This window comes from Cyprinodon variegatus, unplaced genomic scaffold, assembly GCF_000732505.1.
Source record: "Cyprinodon variegatus isolate N-32 unplaced genomic scaffold, C_variegatus-1.0 Scaffold229, whole genome shotgun sequence".
In the NCBI taxonomy this organism is placed as follows: domain Eukaryota; kingdom Metazoa; phylum Chordata; class Actinopteri; order Cyprinodontiformes; family Cyprinodontidae; genus Cyprinodon; species Cyprinodon variegatus.
In genome coordinates this window covers 285,268-302,462 of record NW_015150682.1, presented here as the reverse complement: position 1 = coordinate 302,462, position 17,195 = coordinate 285,268, and the positions used below count along the sequence as shown (strand labels likewise).

At 38.6% G+C, this 17,195-nt stretch overlaps 1 protein-coding gene across 2 annotated transcripts in view; it reads right to left on the bottom strand.

Annotated features, from left to right (window-relative positions):
• LOC107088821 (CUGBP Elav-like family member 3) overlaps positions 1–17,195 on the bottom strand; it is a 33,154-nt gene that overhangs the window by 11,680 nt on the left and 4,279 nt on the right. For both annotated transcript variants that reach the window (XM_015381240.1, XM_015381239.1), the window contains exon 4: positions 16,726–16,808. In XM_015381240.1, the coding sequence (XP_015236726.1) occupies positions 16,726–16,808 (83 nt within the window). The remainder of the gene's footprint in view (positions 1–16,725; positions 16,809–17,195) is intronic.

The window sequence follows — 17,195 nt, the reverse complement described above, 5'->3', positions numbered from 1 at the left end:
ATCCATCCATCCATCCATCCATCCATCCATCCATCCATCCATCCATCCATCCATCCATCCATCCATCCTATCCAGGTCCCATGGATGGCCTGCCATCTATCAGTTCATTGATCACTCCTGTCTTGTACATTGATTGTGCTTCCTTTGTAAAGAGGGCTGATAGTTGCAAGATTTGTGTCCACCAACCTTCTCTCTAACCTTGGATCAATCCATCACCTCTTCAGGTTCTTCCCCCATTAAGCTTACTAAAGCTTGTCCTTGTGCCAGTGTAAGGCTAAACAGAACAGCCCCGGTGATTCCAATGGAATTACAGCATATTGATTTGTATATATAAATACACTGCCTTGGAAGAGCAGCCAGATCCTGCCCTTCCTGAAGAAACACATCCACACAGCATGATCCTACCTCCACCATCTTTGACCCTGTGGATAAGTTGTGGTCACGTCAATATGTATGAATGTTTTTCCAACAATCGCCTAATCAAATACAGCCAACAGTTGTTAATTTAATAAAATTAATTTAGTATAAATGGGCCTCTTTGTCAACCTAAACAGAACAAGTTCAGCAAGAAGTGCAGTGACAAAGAAATAGCAGTCCTGTTTCCATGTGTTTTTAGTTTTTGGCTGTAATGCTCTTTTTCATATCATAACAGACTAATCAGTGGTTTGTAAGCTGTTTAAAGCTGAGATATTGCTTCCTCGCCTAGTTTCACTTGAAACTTATTTGAACTTTCCCCCTTGACCTCTCATGTGTGGGTTATTTGGTCTTTATTATGCTTTTTGTTTAGCAATGTTTCCTATCAGAGCTCAGCTGAGAGAAGAGTTGTTTTTTACTGAGATTAAATTACTTTTTACTATTTTGGCTTATACTAAATGCGGCTACTTGATTTTATTGTAGGGTACTAAACAGGATGGAACACCAATGCATGCAACATTTCTAACATTTTAACTCGCAAAAAAATGTGAAATTCTCCAATCATTTCAGCATCACAATTATTATTATTATTATTATTATTATTATTATTATTATTATTATTATTATTATTATTATTATTATGTGCTACTTTGTGCCGGTCTATCACATAAATGCACCAAAGAGTGTAAAAATGTAAAAAACTTCAATGGGGTGCATAAATCCTTTAGGGTTATGTGACTGTGTGTATGCTGACATTTAAATTTTAGGCATAATTTTTTTATTGATAAACTACCTTAAAAAAAAGCTAAGCAGAAGAAACTAAAGAGCTGAAGAGAAGCAGCAGGTGAGAAGGGCACACTGCCTCTTCAGAGACATCACAATGGGATCGGAAAATTCACATGGCAACCGGCTTGTTGTCATGGCAATCATATGACGGCAAACTGAGTAGGTAAACAAGGATGCTGGTTGCCAAGGGCGACTGCTGTGCTCTTTGGGTAAACGGAGAATTAGTGCCAGAAGATGGTTTGGTAGCTTTGAACTGTCCTCTAGATTATACCTCAAATAAAATTTCCTTTTAGAATACTAAAAAAAAAACAGGACTATGAGTACAAGTAAAAAATGCAAGAGAAGACATGTATTATGTAGAGAATAATGAAGAGATGGTGGCAGGCAGGGGCCAAGAACGGAAATAAGTATGTGGCGAATCTATATTGTGCTGATTAAAATTCCCTTGAGCCTGGTTAGGCAGTCAAACTGTACTCCAGTTTGCCTTTGCCTCTCTCCTTTACACAAGAACAGCCACACACTCCTTTCATGTCAAATTATCCTCTAATTACTCACGTTCCAAATGAGACTTAATTAACAGCAACCATCTGCAAACGTGTATATGTAAGAGAGGCTGGACTTGAGCTGGAGTGTGATTTGATCCATGGTGCTGCATACTAAGAGGCTCTAAGTTCCTGTATCCTAGACTAAAGTCAAATGTCATGTTAGGCGATGCATGAGGGCGTATATGTGATACATGTTAAGAATGTGAGCTTGCAAGAGTAGCTAACACTCAGTGGAAGCTCTTCCACTCATGCACTTATGACCAAATCCTGCATGCAAACACAGGACCATTTACATGCAGTGCTGTCAACACGAATAGACACACAGTACATGTCACTTATCTACACACACAGGAACAGTTTTATACTCCACTTTTCCAGTGTCTCTCAGCACCCGACCTTTTGCTCACACAGAAACAAACGCATACTACACACTTACAGTTAATCTTACTCCCTGCAGTAATGCGGAGGGGATTGTACCAGGATTAGAGGATATTAAATCCTTGGATTATCCAATCAAATCGTATTCTGTCCCCTCCCCCATCCACACAAAACCAGAGGAACAAACCATTCCACCATGAAGTGGGGAGCTATAGCAGGAACGGGAAATTGTTATAAATTGATGCTACAGCTTTATCTATTCTTTGCTTCCTTTTTGCCAGCATCAAAGTAGTAACAAAAAAGACATAAATGTAATGACTACAATAAATGACATTGCTGAAGTAAGTGACTATAGTGCATGCATTTGAACGCCCAAACGTGCTCTTTGATGATTATTTAAACTCATACGTTATCACCTAATAATTTTATTTCTCTCTCCCATGGGACGCTCCGACCTAAGAGTTTCTAAAAGGGCTTTTTCCAAAGTGCAGCAGGAAAGAAAACAAAATTTCATCCCCTCTCCACGATTATTTCTGCCTCCTCTTGATTCCCTGCTTTCCATTTTCAGATTGATAATCCTCCATATTCTGTTTGATGATGGCAGTATTTAAGCTTTCTTTCCTGGGTCATCTCTTTTTGTCTATAAAGTTTGTCTCATGTCTAGAAACTTGCCCTTAGTGAGCCACATGTTCCTGTTTATAAGCATAACATAAATTTAAGAGAATTTCACACAAAAAAAGTTTAAAATCAAAACGTGAGGTAGACTAAAAATTTAGTTTTTCTGTCTATTGTTTACATTTACATTTAGTACCTCAATTGTGCTCCTAAAAAGTAAATCTTTTATTGAGGCACAGAATCAAATATTTATTCATCAAAACATGTGCACACATTTTTTCAAATTATCACCCTAATAATAGAATAAATAAAATTATGTGATGTCCATTTTATCTAGTTATAAGGAAACCAGTTTAACTCCTATTCATTCCAATTTAACAGAGCACAAAATGACATTGAGATCTAATTAGATACAGTTCAGTTTGAAATTTCCTGTCTGTACATAATCCCACAAAACAATGGTAGAAACTTCTGTGCTAAATGTAACAAACCAATCTTATATCAGACACTGAGGCTCGTATTTTGCACTAAGTTCCAAGCTCCATAAACTGCATTCAGAAAATATCAATATATCAGTAGTGCAAAATAAATTCTAACATTATTTTCTGTTTTAATGATAAAAGAGGATTTGTCCCTCTCATTTGATGTGACAAGAAAACATTTAAATCTGAGAAAAAGAAGCAGAGACACAGCTCAAACCCTCCTTGCTATCACCACTGTTTAACACGTTCCCTAGCAACCTGGCATCTGGCTCAACTCCGTTGCCTAGTGACGCAGGTCTGCAACCATAATACAGGCTCCTGGTACCCCCTCCCCCTCCTCTTTTCTCCCCCCTCCACTGTCTCTATAATTCCTTTCTTCACACCTGAGAGGTCTGCCCTCCATCGCCTCCATTTAGTAAGTTATCTGAAAGAAACCCTTCACCAACCTCTCTGTCTGAGCATGAACTAGCAACATATTCCCTTTCCTATCAATGCGTTTTTCCTCTCCATGCGCCTGCACAATAATAACATCAAACCATGCATAAAGCAGAGCTAACCACCATGTTGATCCCAAGAATATTATGCTGTTTTTGTCAAACCCAACGAGAACATTCAACACGCAGCAGTGGTGCACTCACTGAAATTTGATCCTTTGGATTTAGTTCAGCATAATCCAACAGCACTATAGCGGATAACTGTTAGACCTATGCACTTGGACCTTCTTTCTATTTTCGGGAGTGTAAGCCCTTTGGGAAATGAGCTGTTGAATTAAAAAAGCTGTTCAAAGCTATACAAATTCAGGGCCGCAAAAATCTCACATTCACTGAGATTACATCAAATCCGGAGCCTGTGACACATTTGTGAAAAGCTCTAATAGTTATGCTGTAGGCGGCAATCCAGAAAATAAGAGCGATTTCCGTATGGATTTAGGTTGGTACATGGTGAAATTATAAATATGCTGTTTTTGAACTCTAACACAGTGCTTAGGAAATAAATGATCACAGCAAAATGAGGTCATACAACCATAATTGGATGGGAAAATATGACATGTCACAGTTTGCCAATTCAAATCATAGAAAAACACAGAAAAAAATCGCTTTTGCGTAAATGAGCATGAAGGGTCTGATCTTCAGATTCCAAATAAGGAACACTAAATTGCACCAGAAAAATCTTTATTAGTACATGCTAAATTTTTGTGGCTCCACGTATTTAAATGAGCAGATTGTGTGTTCTGCTGGCAGTTTGAGAGTGGCCGTAAAAGAAAAATGAGGTTCTAAGCCAGATAGTTAGAGGTAATAATCATAAAAAAATATAAAATAAAGAAATATAACAATGATACTAAATAATCCCTAAGGTTACAAAGTAAAGTACAAAATATGAAAATCTATAAAACATTACTGTGCCTCCTGCTTTGTTGAATCAAGTAACAAAAAAAAATCCCTGTTGTAAGAAATGTGCACTTTTAGTCCTCTTTCTATTTTTGTTATATAAACACGTCATGTAGGGCTACAATTAACCCCTATATTGCTAATTGATTAATTTGTTGATTATTTTTTGGATTGACAATCAGCTTGCAAAAGATTCCTTAAAAAAGATTTTTACAGAATTAAACCAGGTGAAACTAAAACCTTTCCACTTGAGTATATAGCATACTGACAGATGAAAACGTGTTTTTTTTTTTTCTTAAATGCAAAGTAGTTATATATGTCTTTATATTCCAGTTAATAATTCATAGCTTACTAAATAAGTAGATTATTATTTGAATAACCGATTAATCATGATTAATTCAAATAATTGTTTCAGCCCTAATGTCATGATATTTAGTTTCTGTCATTTTTTTGTTTCAGTTTAACTGTATAAAGATTGTCTTCCATCCTGCTGCATTTATCTGTCCCGACCTGCATAGATATTTTTTCTTTATTATTACTCTACTACTATTGTGATCTCTGACTGTTTAAATATGTTTCCATGTGCACAGAATATTCCTCCATCATCTGGCACTATACCGATGCCTTTTCTGTGGCAACAATGACTGCAGATAGTTTTGTGTGTGCTATCACAAAAAATGCACACAAAAAAAAGAGCAAAAGCTGCAGCTCAAGTTGGGTTTTGCACACGGTAAATATTTACATTTGTACATCCTCCACCCATTAATTTATTTGCACGGTTTGGTCATTAGAATATCATCTGCATATTGATGAATTCAAATGAACAAATACAGGTTTTACAAATGCTGTGTGCTGAATTACAAATGCAAATCTGTGAAGATATGCTCTGCTGTTACAAACACGTTTGCACCTTTATCTTTGTCTTCTCTTGCATTTAAGGCCCACAAACCTTCTGAGAATCAGGCCTAAAGAGTAGCAAACTGATTCCAGAAATCAAGTCAGTTTTAAGGGAAGGATGAATGGATGAATGATAGATGGGTGTATGGATGGATGGATGGATCAAGCTTATATTAGAAAGGCAATTACTGTTCTTCATCAGCCTAAAAGAATCACAAGTCAGCCATGAATGGTGAGGAATATCACCATGATATAGAAAAAAACTGTTGACAGCGACAAATGATCCAAGCTGTGGAAGTTGTTGTCCAGTTAAATTGCCTTTTAGAATCACACTGCTCTGTTGCCAAGAGTGAAAGAGATCAGTGTTCAGATAGCAGGTTAACGTTTGATGACTGATTAACATCCCAGGTGCAAATGAAGTCCATGCATCCCCCTTCCCTGCCTAATCACACACACACACACAAATGCAGACATACACATTCCCCTCTGACAGATGTCTCTCTTTAAAATGACAGAAGTAAGCCTGACTCCATCCCTCCCCTTCCAGCACCCAGAGAAAAGCCTTTCTTCTAATGCACCACCCGCCTGTCCCTTCCTCCACGCTCATTACAGAAAACTTTTGTCCTGTTTCCTCCTTCTTTACAATCCGACCTCCTCTACTCCGCCCCTGTCTCACCCTACCCCCTCCCTGTCTGTATGTCCCTATTCAATAAAGAATCTCCTCAGGTCCCTCCTCCACATCTCCTAGCCCCCTATTTTCATTCATTCACACATTCATTCATGCCCATTGTAAGGGTCTGTTTTATATGGCCACATACATAAAACATAATATCTAGGTATATATATATATATATATATATATATATATATATATATATATATATATATATTTTTTTTTTTTTTTTAAATCACATGTATAAACATATATGCACAAACTTAGCAAAAATAACACTTAATGCAATAGAAATGTGGAACTGTGTTCCTCTTAAGGATTGAATTAAGTTGATCTTTTTAGATAAATGTACCATCAAATGCTAAAAATAGCAATTGAATAACTCCAGTAACTCTTTTGTCAGATTATATTTGCAGCTGTTTGATAAACTGATGTTTATGGGTTTAAACAAAATCATTCAGACAATGTAAACATGTTTTGTTTCTTCCTCTTTTTTGTAAATGGCTTCACTACAATCAAGTAAACCGATGTTCTTATCGCTTATTATTATTGATATTATCGATACTTTCTGAAACTCGTATCAGCCTGATCCAAGCCCCATCTAAGACCACAAGTCCGTAAGCTGCTCGGATTTATTGATTCAGTTTCTGATAAGCACTTAAAAAAAGGAAAGTGACCCCTGTGTACTTTTAGCAGTATTTCTGTGTGAGATTTTCCATTTGTTACTTTGCACAAAGAAAACATATGCTCCCTGTACCGTGCATCACACAAAAGAAAAGCAGGACTTAATGGAGAAGATTAAAAAAAAAAGGCTACATTAGACTGGATAGCGCTGGTTGTTAATAGCAACTGAGCAGCAGTTTTTCTCTGCATGACGTTGGAAAACAGAGCCTGCAGAAGCTGGCTACATTTGTAAAACAGATGGTGTGGGAGATGGACACAGTTCAGTTTAAGGCTACTAAAGCTTGGTTTATTAGACGCTATTTGGCAGAAAACATTCACACAACCTGTTAATCATGTGTTCAAACAAACATAATTATGAAAGCAGCCAAAAGCTTAACTCTCCCTATGTGTTTTTGTTTTCCTGTTATTTGCTGCTTCATTTGAACCTTTTTCTGGCTTAATCACTGACCTTGATCTGCGTGTGTGTGTTTGTGTATGAGCGTGGCTGTGTGTGACAGAGGCCTTAAAGATGCAGGCTCTCTCCAGGGTCAGGCTTTTATGAGACTATGATTAGATTCTGTCTCAATTTTGTGGTGAAATATGAGGCAGGCGCTCTTTCTTTCTGCATGTCGCATGCTTAAATATACCTCCATATAGACCCACACATACAGTGTCCTACAATTGATCCGCAACCTTCACTGCATTTTTTAAATTCAGAGTTTATATAAAAGACAAACACATTATCGTTTATAAGGTTAGCATGAAAGGGAAACATTCTTTTTTTTTCCTTAAACAAATGTAAATCAGTATTTGGCCACAATTCTTGACAGTACACTAGCTTGTGAGTCAGCTTCGCGTTGGCTATTATTTTTAAGGCAAACCCGAGAGTCAAATAGTTTTCATGTTGATTATTCTCTTTTTAAATGCTTTATTTTCGTTTCACTAAATCTGTTTACAATTTAGAATTGGTGCTCTGTTTTGGTTAATTTAGCATTGCTGCAAAAAGATGATATGGTTAAAGTCTGAAAAAAGACTAATTTTAGAGGCTTTTAGTGGCAGTGGGCACAGATTACTGACTCGTGTCTACCCGGGTCAAACAACTCAGCAACAACCCGAGTTAAAATCGCCTAAGCTCTGATTGGCATGCAGTGGGAACACCAGACCCAGGTTACCCCGCTAAATTACATGATACCATTGAACACAATATACGGACGTCAACACATCTCGCCAATCGCTTCTGATCTAACAAGCCGAAATATATCTGTTTACATACAATAAACATGGCGCAACAACAGTAAGAGGGATTTGGACAGATAAAAGACCAAAATAGCAAAGAATACTGACTACACTCTGACTCCCGTCCATTTTCCTCTCTATTATTTACTTTCCTGATTTCAGTCGCACTGCCGACATCAAAAAACACTCTCCCAGCGTGGCTTTTTGGTCAAAAAAGAGCCAAAAGCCGATTGTTAGCGGGTCAACCTGGTTTTGAAAAACCCGGGTTTTCAGTGGGAAAGTGGCTTTAGAGAAACTCTGCTTCCTCTGAATACAGTTTTACAATATTAAAGGAATAGTACACCCAAAACATGATTAGCCTTCATTTTCTACTCACCCCCATGCTGAACAACACTCTGGAGTACTTTTTTGATATCTCAAATGCATCTCTAAAAACATTCTAAATGACTTTGTTTCGAGTAAATTATGGACGCTACCCACTCAGGACACTTGGAATACATTGGACGAGCAGTATGGAGGAATATTGACACGTTTTTTGTGGACTTTTATGGACTTTTCTGTCTCGGGCACCATAGACCTCCATTATTTGAATGTCAGCAGACAGCAAGAAGCCTCCCAGATCTCCAGATGCATTTGAGATATCAAAAAAGTACTCCAGAGTGTTGTTCAGCATGGGGGGTGAGTAGAAAATGAAGGCTAATCATGTTTTGGGTGTACTATTCCTTTAAGAGGGAGGTTTACTTTTTCCTAAAGGACACAATCAAAGCAGTTCCTGATGTTCTTTATTCCTTTTTTTGTTGTTATTTTCCTTTAACTGTGCTGCCAGGAGTCATGATATGATCTGTAAGTAATAATGATCTGTTTTCTGAGAGATTATGATCATGTGCAGACTTGGCGGACTCTGTTACAAATAAATTCCCTTTAGTGGACAATAAAGTATTTCAATTCAATTTAAATCTGAAAAATGTCGCATACAATTAAATTCAGACCATCTTGCTGCAATTACAGCATTCCGTGTTTTGGTCTTATTTTTGCCAGCTTTAATTATTTGATTTGATTATTCGATTATTAAGAGTGCAAAAATAGCTCTATGGCATTTGGCACTGCCATGTACAGACTGTATGCAGTCAGACATATGCTCCATGTCTTCTCCCTCTATTTCCATCCCATTTCCTGCCACTTAAACTGCAATTAAAGACCCACTAGTGCCATAAAAAAATAAAAGTTGAAAGAACTGTTATTTTTGTTTATATGGTCAACAAAAAAACAAACATGGAGTATATAAATATTTTGGTACCAGAGGCCATTATTTTGAAAGTAAGACTCTTTCTCCTTTTTACTGTAAAATTGAATTGGTTAATAAAAGATAAATACCTTATGTATTACATAATATTGTTCATTTTCAAATCATTTTAATCGCTCTGCATCTTTTTTGTATCATTGAAACTTTCACATATTAATTTAGGAGTTTATCTAGGTCACACACTTGTACTGACGACATTTTTTTTTTATTTTAGTCACAACAAGTATTCCAAGGACCATACGTACCCCCAGCTACAGTGGTGACATCACTTATCTAGATGCTCAATTCTGTTGGTCTGAAAATATGTGTCCTGAGTGCATGCTGGTTTTCAGGTTTTCTGACATATTTTCTGAAGTATGTATATGGAATTTTTAATAGGACATAAATATAGCTACATCTGAAGTATTCTCTGCTGGAATGTGAACCTCCTCTCTCTCAACTCTTTATAGCTAGAACAGTGTTTCCTTTAGTGCTGCCATGCATTTATCACATTCACCATCAGTCTCCCCATTCTATTAGAAGTATCTAATTGCAATCTCCCTTGTCTGCTTGGATAAGTATTCCAACAGCATGATGCTGCCACCACCGTGTTTCACTGTGGGAATAGTTTGTTCAGAAGATGTGTTCGTGTTTCAGGTTTGCATTATTTAAAAATGATAACACCTTGTCTGTCTATCACTTAAAATCAAAATGAGATACACTAAAGTGTGAGGTTTTAACACCACAAGGCACTGCATACCTTCACTTAAGACACAACAAAGACAATCACTTTAAATGAACTGGCTAAACCTTCCCAAAAAACCTCACACACAAACACCCTTACACTTCAACCTCCCCACCCCCCCAATTGGGCTCCTCTCCTTTCTGTCTACCACTCCCTCACACACAGACAGAGCCATATCTACACCTGTCCCTTTGCTCCCATCCTGTCCCACACATAGTGAGGATAAAAATAGAGAATCAGCCTGAGGGATGGGGGGAGCGATACACATCACAAACCCCATCAGAAGAAGAGAGATAGAGGTGGAGGAGGAAGAGATAGAGAGAATAGAAAAGAGAGAGGGGGAAAAGAGGAGAGGACTGGGGTCTGTTCTAAATTGAAAATGCAGCAGTAAGCAGCGAAGGGGAATAGTAAACAGTGCTGCTGACCACATAAATATACAAAATTAGCCTACAAACTCGCCCTAGTGGATAATTGCTCATCATAGCTTTACCCCACAGGGAGGCTGTCTGGCAGGCTTCTCAGATTCCACATAGAAACTGACACACAGATCATCCAGCATACAAAAAACCGTAAGTGGATCCGATAAGGTCCGACCACATGTACGGGATGATTTGATCACGATTTGTATGTGAGGTCGGTTGCAAACATGCAAACATGCTGCTTATCGTTGAAAGCACACAGAATAAAAATGGACAACATGCCAGAATTACGAGCAACGACTAACAATCGCTAATTTCTTCCAGTGTCTTCTGCAAAGTGATGTAACAGAAGTGAAAGAAAGAGCAACAATTGTGAGCAGCAGTTTTCTGCCCCCCCGTTCATGTTGCATACATAAAAAGTTCAGCCTCTTTGGCCAGGGACATCCATAAATTCACACGTCCTCTTTTCGGAGAGGACGCAAGCTCAATAAAAGGAGAATAAAATAGCTCCCGTCATGTTTACAGCTGTAACCGTGGGACTGTGGCGATTCAATTTATCGGCTCTAGGCTGCCATCCTTCTGTATGTGTTCAATCAATAAGAAAAAAACTGTTATTATTTTTTAATAAGTATATTGATCCTCTGCTGTATCACTTATTGCTAACTGCTTGTCTTGTGGCACTGCTGTCTTTTTAATCATTTATAAGCACCAAGGGTGTCATGGGAAACACAAGGTGTGTATATATGTGTGTATATAAGTACGCCCTATTCTGGCTCTAATCAAAAAACAGGGAGCAAAATGCTGCCTTGAGAGCAGTGGAGCATGACAACACACACCTGGTAAGCTGCTTATCACACTTTAATTTCACCTACACTCAGATCTGCGGATGCCAGCATGATTAAGCAGATGCGTATGTGTGTGGGGGTGAATGCACGCGTGTAAACGCGTGTGTGCATGTAGACACGGTCGTATGTGAAGTAGCACAGAAGATGAAGGCAGAGATAAACACAAAGAGGCTGCAGATTAAATGGGGGAAGAGAGATATCAACAGCAGAGAACAAAAGAACAGATAAGAGGAAAGATATGGGGGGAAATACAGCAACAGTAAGCCATGAAGAGATAGAGTGAGAGATAAAAGAGTGAAGGGAGATATGAGGTTAAAACCCAACCAGGATGGGAGGGAAGCACAGCTTTAGAAAAAAGAGGGGAGAGAAACAGGGAGTTTATTTTATGATTTATCACTGTATTAAGTTAACCAACAAGGAGAGTTTGTTGAAATATATATATTTCACCAAATTTATTTATACACCTTGAGCTTGTTTATGTTTTGTTACATTATACATGTCAATGAGCAGTATTTTATCGGGATCTCAGATGATAGGCCAACAGAAAGTAGAACAAAGCCGTGAATTTAAAGCAAACATTATACAAGGTTTTCACATTGTTTTCAACCCCCCTGAGTAAACGCTGTGTAGAACCATGTTGGGCTACAGCTGTTGAGTGTGTTCCTAGCAGCTCTGCTTATCTAGAGGCTGAAATCTATGACCATTTTTGTTTGCAAATCAGCATCAGCTGAGTCAGGCTTGATGGTAGAGAGGGATTTTTTTCAAATCTTCCCAAAGATCTATCTAAACCATGACCTGTTTGGTCAGGTGCCTCTGTATGTCAGTAATATTAGAAAAATATTCAAAAACTGTTAAAAAGTTCTAGGTTTGTGAAGCTCTTTAACCGCTTTAATAAATAAAAACAACTTCATGACAAATAAATCGTTGATACAAGTTGCGGACATTTCTATTCCATCTAATGCACTGCAGCAGACTATGTAGGCCTTAATATTTACGGCAGATGTCATGATTGCCTGGAAGGAATGTTTTATTGCTCTGACAGCCACCTCTGCAACAGGCCCCCATTCCTCCATCAAGCCTTGACCTCTCACCTAGCGCACAGGTTCCTGCCAACATCTTTTCAAACAAACAAAGCACAGAAACCAGACATAACTTTTACCCATCGATAACTCACACATGCATTGCGCAAAGGCCAGCCATGTTTGTTAGTGTTAGCACTCAAAGTAATGATTATGCAGAAAGATATCCCTTTAAAATAAAACATTTACTGCAGTAGTTTATTCTCAAGCTACAAAATATGTAAAAAAAAAATACAGTTCCATTTGAGATTTAGTTTTTTATTTTGGTGAAAAGATTAAATAAATAAAATAATAAAATATATTTTCTTACTAAATCACTGAAGCCAGAGCTTTTAATAATTTCATGAACCTGCTATTAACAGTATTACAGCACTTAATCTTGTCCTTTAACATTTGGAGTAAATCTTTTCTTATTTTATCTTCATTTATTGTCTATTCTCTGCAGCTACTGACACTAATTTTTTACAGGAGTTCGGTGGTGGAAATAAGATTATAAGATTGCCATGGAAGAAGATTGATTTTTAGTCATTATCCCCCATTTTTAGTCTACTTGTATGGTATTTTTTATTTCCCGGTATTCCTTGGAGTTTATGCTAGAAAACACTCAACAAGTTTCATTGTGCCTTTGGAAAGAAACAGGCCCACAGAATCATAATCTTTACATTTGTAAACTTGTAATAGGAAGGAAAAAGGGTAGGCCTTAAAGAAACGTTATTAGGAGATTTGACGACCCCATGATAGCACGTGTTGCAATTGCTTTTGAATCCATTATTAACATATTAAGCTAAAGACACATTCCTGCAAGTAACTTTCATGATTCCAATATGAACACAATAATATGCAATGACCGGTGGCTCAGCAGGAGCTTATTTATGTAAATGCCTCCCAGGGGGAAACTCTGGATTACATCTAATACAAACATCTGAAAGCTACAGTATAACTTCATTTTGCTTTTTCTGTTGATTTCCTTTTACTTTTAAATATGTGCTACATCTTTCCATTTCCTTCCGAGTCCAAACAAAACAAAAGGCCCAGGTCACTCTGAGACCATCTGTTCATCTTGAGCTACAAATCTCTCAGTAGTTTTTCCCTCAATATTCAATCAGAAAGTCTCCCACTCTGCAGATGCTTGCAAAGAAGTTTGAGACAGGGCAGAGCTCTTCTGTTTTCCAATGATCTGCTTTAATGATTGTACACAGATTAATCTGAATATAGCTAAACAGGAAGTTGCATTAGTGGCTAATTATTGCCATCTACAAAGGAAACTTTTCTTCCATTTAATGTTCCTAACAAGAATTATGTGTTATGGCTTACTGTTATTTAAAATTCAAGCTGTGTTTACACTCTTTAGCCCTCTTGTCCTACACTGAATCCGAAATCTGAAAAAGGAGAAAAGAAAGTTTGCAATAAACTCCTCTGAGAGACGAACAAGCAGAACCGGGGAGGATGAGCAGAGAGGAGGAGGAGATGGTGGGTGAGACGGAAACGGTCAGAGGGGTCAACTAATCAAGAGGAAGGGAAATGGGATGAAAACTGGAGGAACTGTGGGGGGAAGGACAGGGAGGTGGTAGGACTGGTGTAGAGAGGACAACTAGAGGAGGGTTACCATAAATGACTGTGAAATGAGAACCGGAGCAGGAACTGGAAGAGTGGAGCGGGAGGAAAACGTGGGTAGCAGAAGACAGCGGGAGGGAAAGGAGGAGGGGAGGGGAGGGATGAGAGTGGGGGATACCATGAAATGAATGGATTGGGGGAAGTGAGGAGAACATCCTGTAATATCCTACTGCTGCACAGAGACTGGAAGACAGGAGGGGAGGAGTTGAACATGGGACAGAGGGGATTTGAGGGAGATATAATGGAATGGGGGGGGGGGCATGTCACAGGAAAAGAAAAGGATAGGCCGATGACTAGAAGTATGAAAGAAAGTGAAAGTCATTTCAAAATCCTATCAGAGGAACAGAGGCAGAGAGGTGGAGGCAAGGGGAGGTAGAAAATACATAGATATGGGTGGTGGGACTAAAAGCTCAGGGCAAACAGCAGCAGTAGGTAAGGGGAGACAAATTAAAGTCTGTGCTTAATAGACGTCGCGAAGAGGCTGGTGACCTAAATGGGCTGATAATCTGCTTGATCAGTCCTGACCTGTGATTGTCTGCCCTTCAAACACCTGACTTTTTATAGAAATTAGCAGTAGCAGGCTGAGCCAGTAACTAACTTCAGTGTGGTGGCTGTTACTGAGCAAAGGTTGCTGTTTTCAGTATCGCAGGGGGGCTTCAGAATGAAGAAAAAAACGAAAAACTTAATGTAAAGTTAGGTTATATGGATTGAGAAGTCCAAGAATTTCTGAACTTTTTTTTTTCTTCTTTTTTTTAAATCTATAGCTTAAAACAGTGTCATACTCTGTCAGACTTCAGAATGAGCCGAAAAACTACTGGTGTTTTAATGGAAAATAACTTAATAACAATAATTGAGCACCAAAGTATTACCTCATTCAGAAACTGAAAAACAACAAAATTTTCATAAAAAAACGAAAAATTTTACTGAATAAAAAAGGCTGGAAAAACTGAGAGAATTTTAAAACATTGTCAATATTTTACTAAAAAGATACATTAAGTGGTCACACCCTTTATTTAGCACAAAGTGACGGCTATGTTTGTGGGAGGCTGCCTCTTTTGCTCATCTCTTTAGCAGTAGCTAACCCTGCGACTAATCCTTTATCTTTGCATTCAGAATATTTCATACAGCTTATCTAGAGATATGCTGCCAATGTTCATCTGTGAAGCATGTCACCATACAACCAAGAAGCAAACAACAAACTACAGAGAGTTGCTCTAAATGCAGATGGGTCAAACGTCTTAGCAGCCTCTAATTGGATTAATGTCATTACGAACACGCTGTAGTATAGGTGAGTGTCTATGTGCAAACACAGAGGCATCCTCCAGCTACATGAAAGAGCATGCGTGATGGGGCAAAGTATGTATGTATGCAGGGATTTCAGCTCATATGTGGGAGAACATTTCCCTTCCCCCCCACGTCCTCCTCTCTTCAGGCTCTCCAACAATTTTCTCACAGAGATCTTATCAACACTCCAGCTTGCAGACAAGGTGCAGGAACTGAAACAGCGATCGGTTGCAAGGCAACACGGAGGAAAGGAGATTGAAATGCTTGAAGAAATGTCTGAGGCGCGCTAACTATTCTGTTATACTTAGTGCAAATCCAAAACGTGTCCTTTTTTAAATTTTTTTATAAATGGCTTGCATTATTATATCTCAAACTCTAATACAGTCTAAACCGTTTTGGGTTGAAAAGTATTTCTAATAAAGATTAACCTATAGCTTAGTTTTCCCTTAATGTTCAGTCATTAAAAGAAAAGCATATCATTAACCGTATCAAAACTAAGATTTTTCTCTATTTTTAGTCTATAAATACATCAAACAACAGCGTATATTTTAATCTACTTCTTTTGAGTTTAATAAAATATCAGAGGGTTAGGGAGATATGCTTTGATTGATAAATGCAATAATCTTGTAATCCCTTCATTTTCTGTTGGATTCAACATGTTTGTCTCCCTTGTATGTTATAGTCCTTTGAATAAAATATACGAATCAGTTAAACGTCAAAGAAATCTGCTCTGTACCAGCAGCAACGAAAAGCCTGATCTAAATATCCCCAAACAAGACACCTGGAAATCAGGTCAGAGCAAAAACAAAAAAGGGAAAAGCTAAAGATAGAGAGCAGCAGCCTATGAGACAGACGCTCCTCCTGCACACTGCCCCCTCCATAATGAACGGTGTCCTACCCCTGCACAGTCATTGCTCACAATCCCTCAGCAGAGAGACTACAGGGAGCCTGGGATGAGACAAAGGGGAATGGTCACATTAATTACACACACTCTCTAGATGGCAGCTATCACCGGGGGCTAACAGAGGCAACGACAGAGAGATGGAGTGACAGCGAAAGATAGAAAAATGAAGACGATAATGCTTATAGAGTAGCCTATATGTCTCCAACGAGAGGGGGAGTGTTTGTCCTTAGCAGCAAGACGCCTGCCGGCTGCTGGGTTATGTCACTGTGTTACTAATGGGAGCTGAACCTCGAACACACACACTGAAGTTATCCTGTGTGTATTTGTCCACATGGTAGATGTCTTTGTGTTTAGGTGAGAGGGGGGGGGTTGTACTATGAATGCATACATGCAAGACGGCGTGCATTGTTGCATAAGTGAGTGTCTATTGTCATGGGATGTTGTGTGTTTATTGGTATTTGTTTTTGAGCACGTACCCCTGGTAGTGTTTTCTGCTCATGGAGAGCGCTCTGGGCTTTCAGGGCTGACTCTCTTGCGCAGTACGTCAGAAACGCGCATCCTGTCAGAAAGAAAGAGGCAAACGGAGGGAGAAAGAGGGCAAAGGGGGTGGGGGGGGGATTGGTACAAAAGGTCAGTAAATTAGTCTTTTTTCTGCATCACTCCCCTTAGCAAACCATAAAAAAAATACTGTTACCTTTGTCAATTTTTTGCTAATTGTGCACGACAGACCATAGATAACAGTTTATAAACATGCAGCTAAAGAGATAAGATTATTATTGTAAGGTAGGGCAGAGATGGTCCATGGCACATTTCAGAAGGGTTTTGCATCAGAAAACATGACAGCTCCACAGACATATGTATGGCTACGTCTGCTTCCCGCCCTGTACCAGCCCCTGTGAATGCTCCCAGCACACATTAATCTGTGGTGTACCTGAGTGTGAGGGAG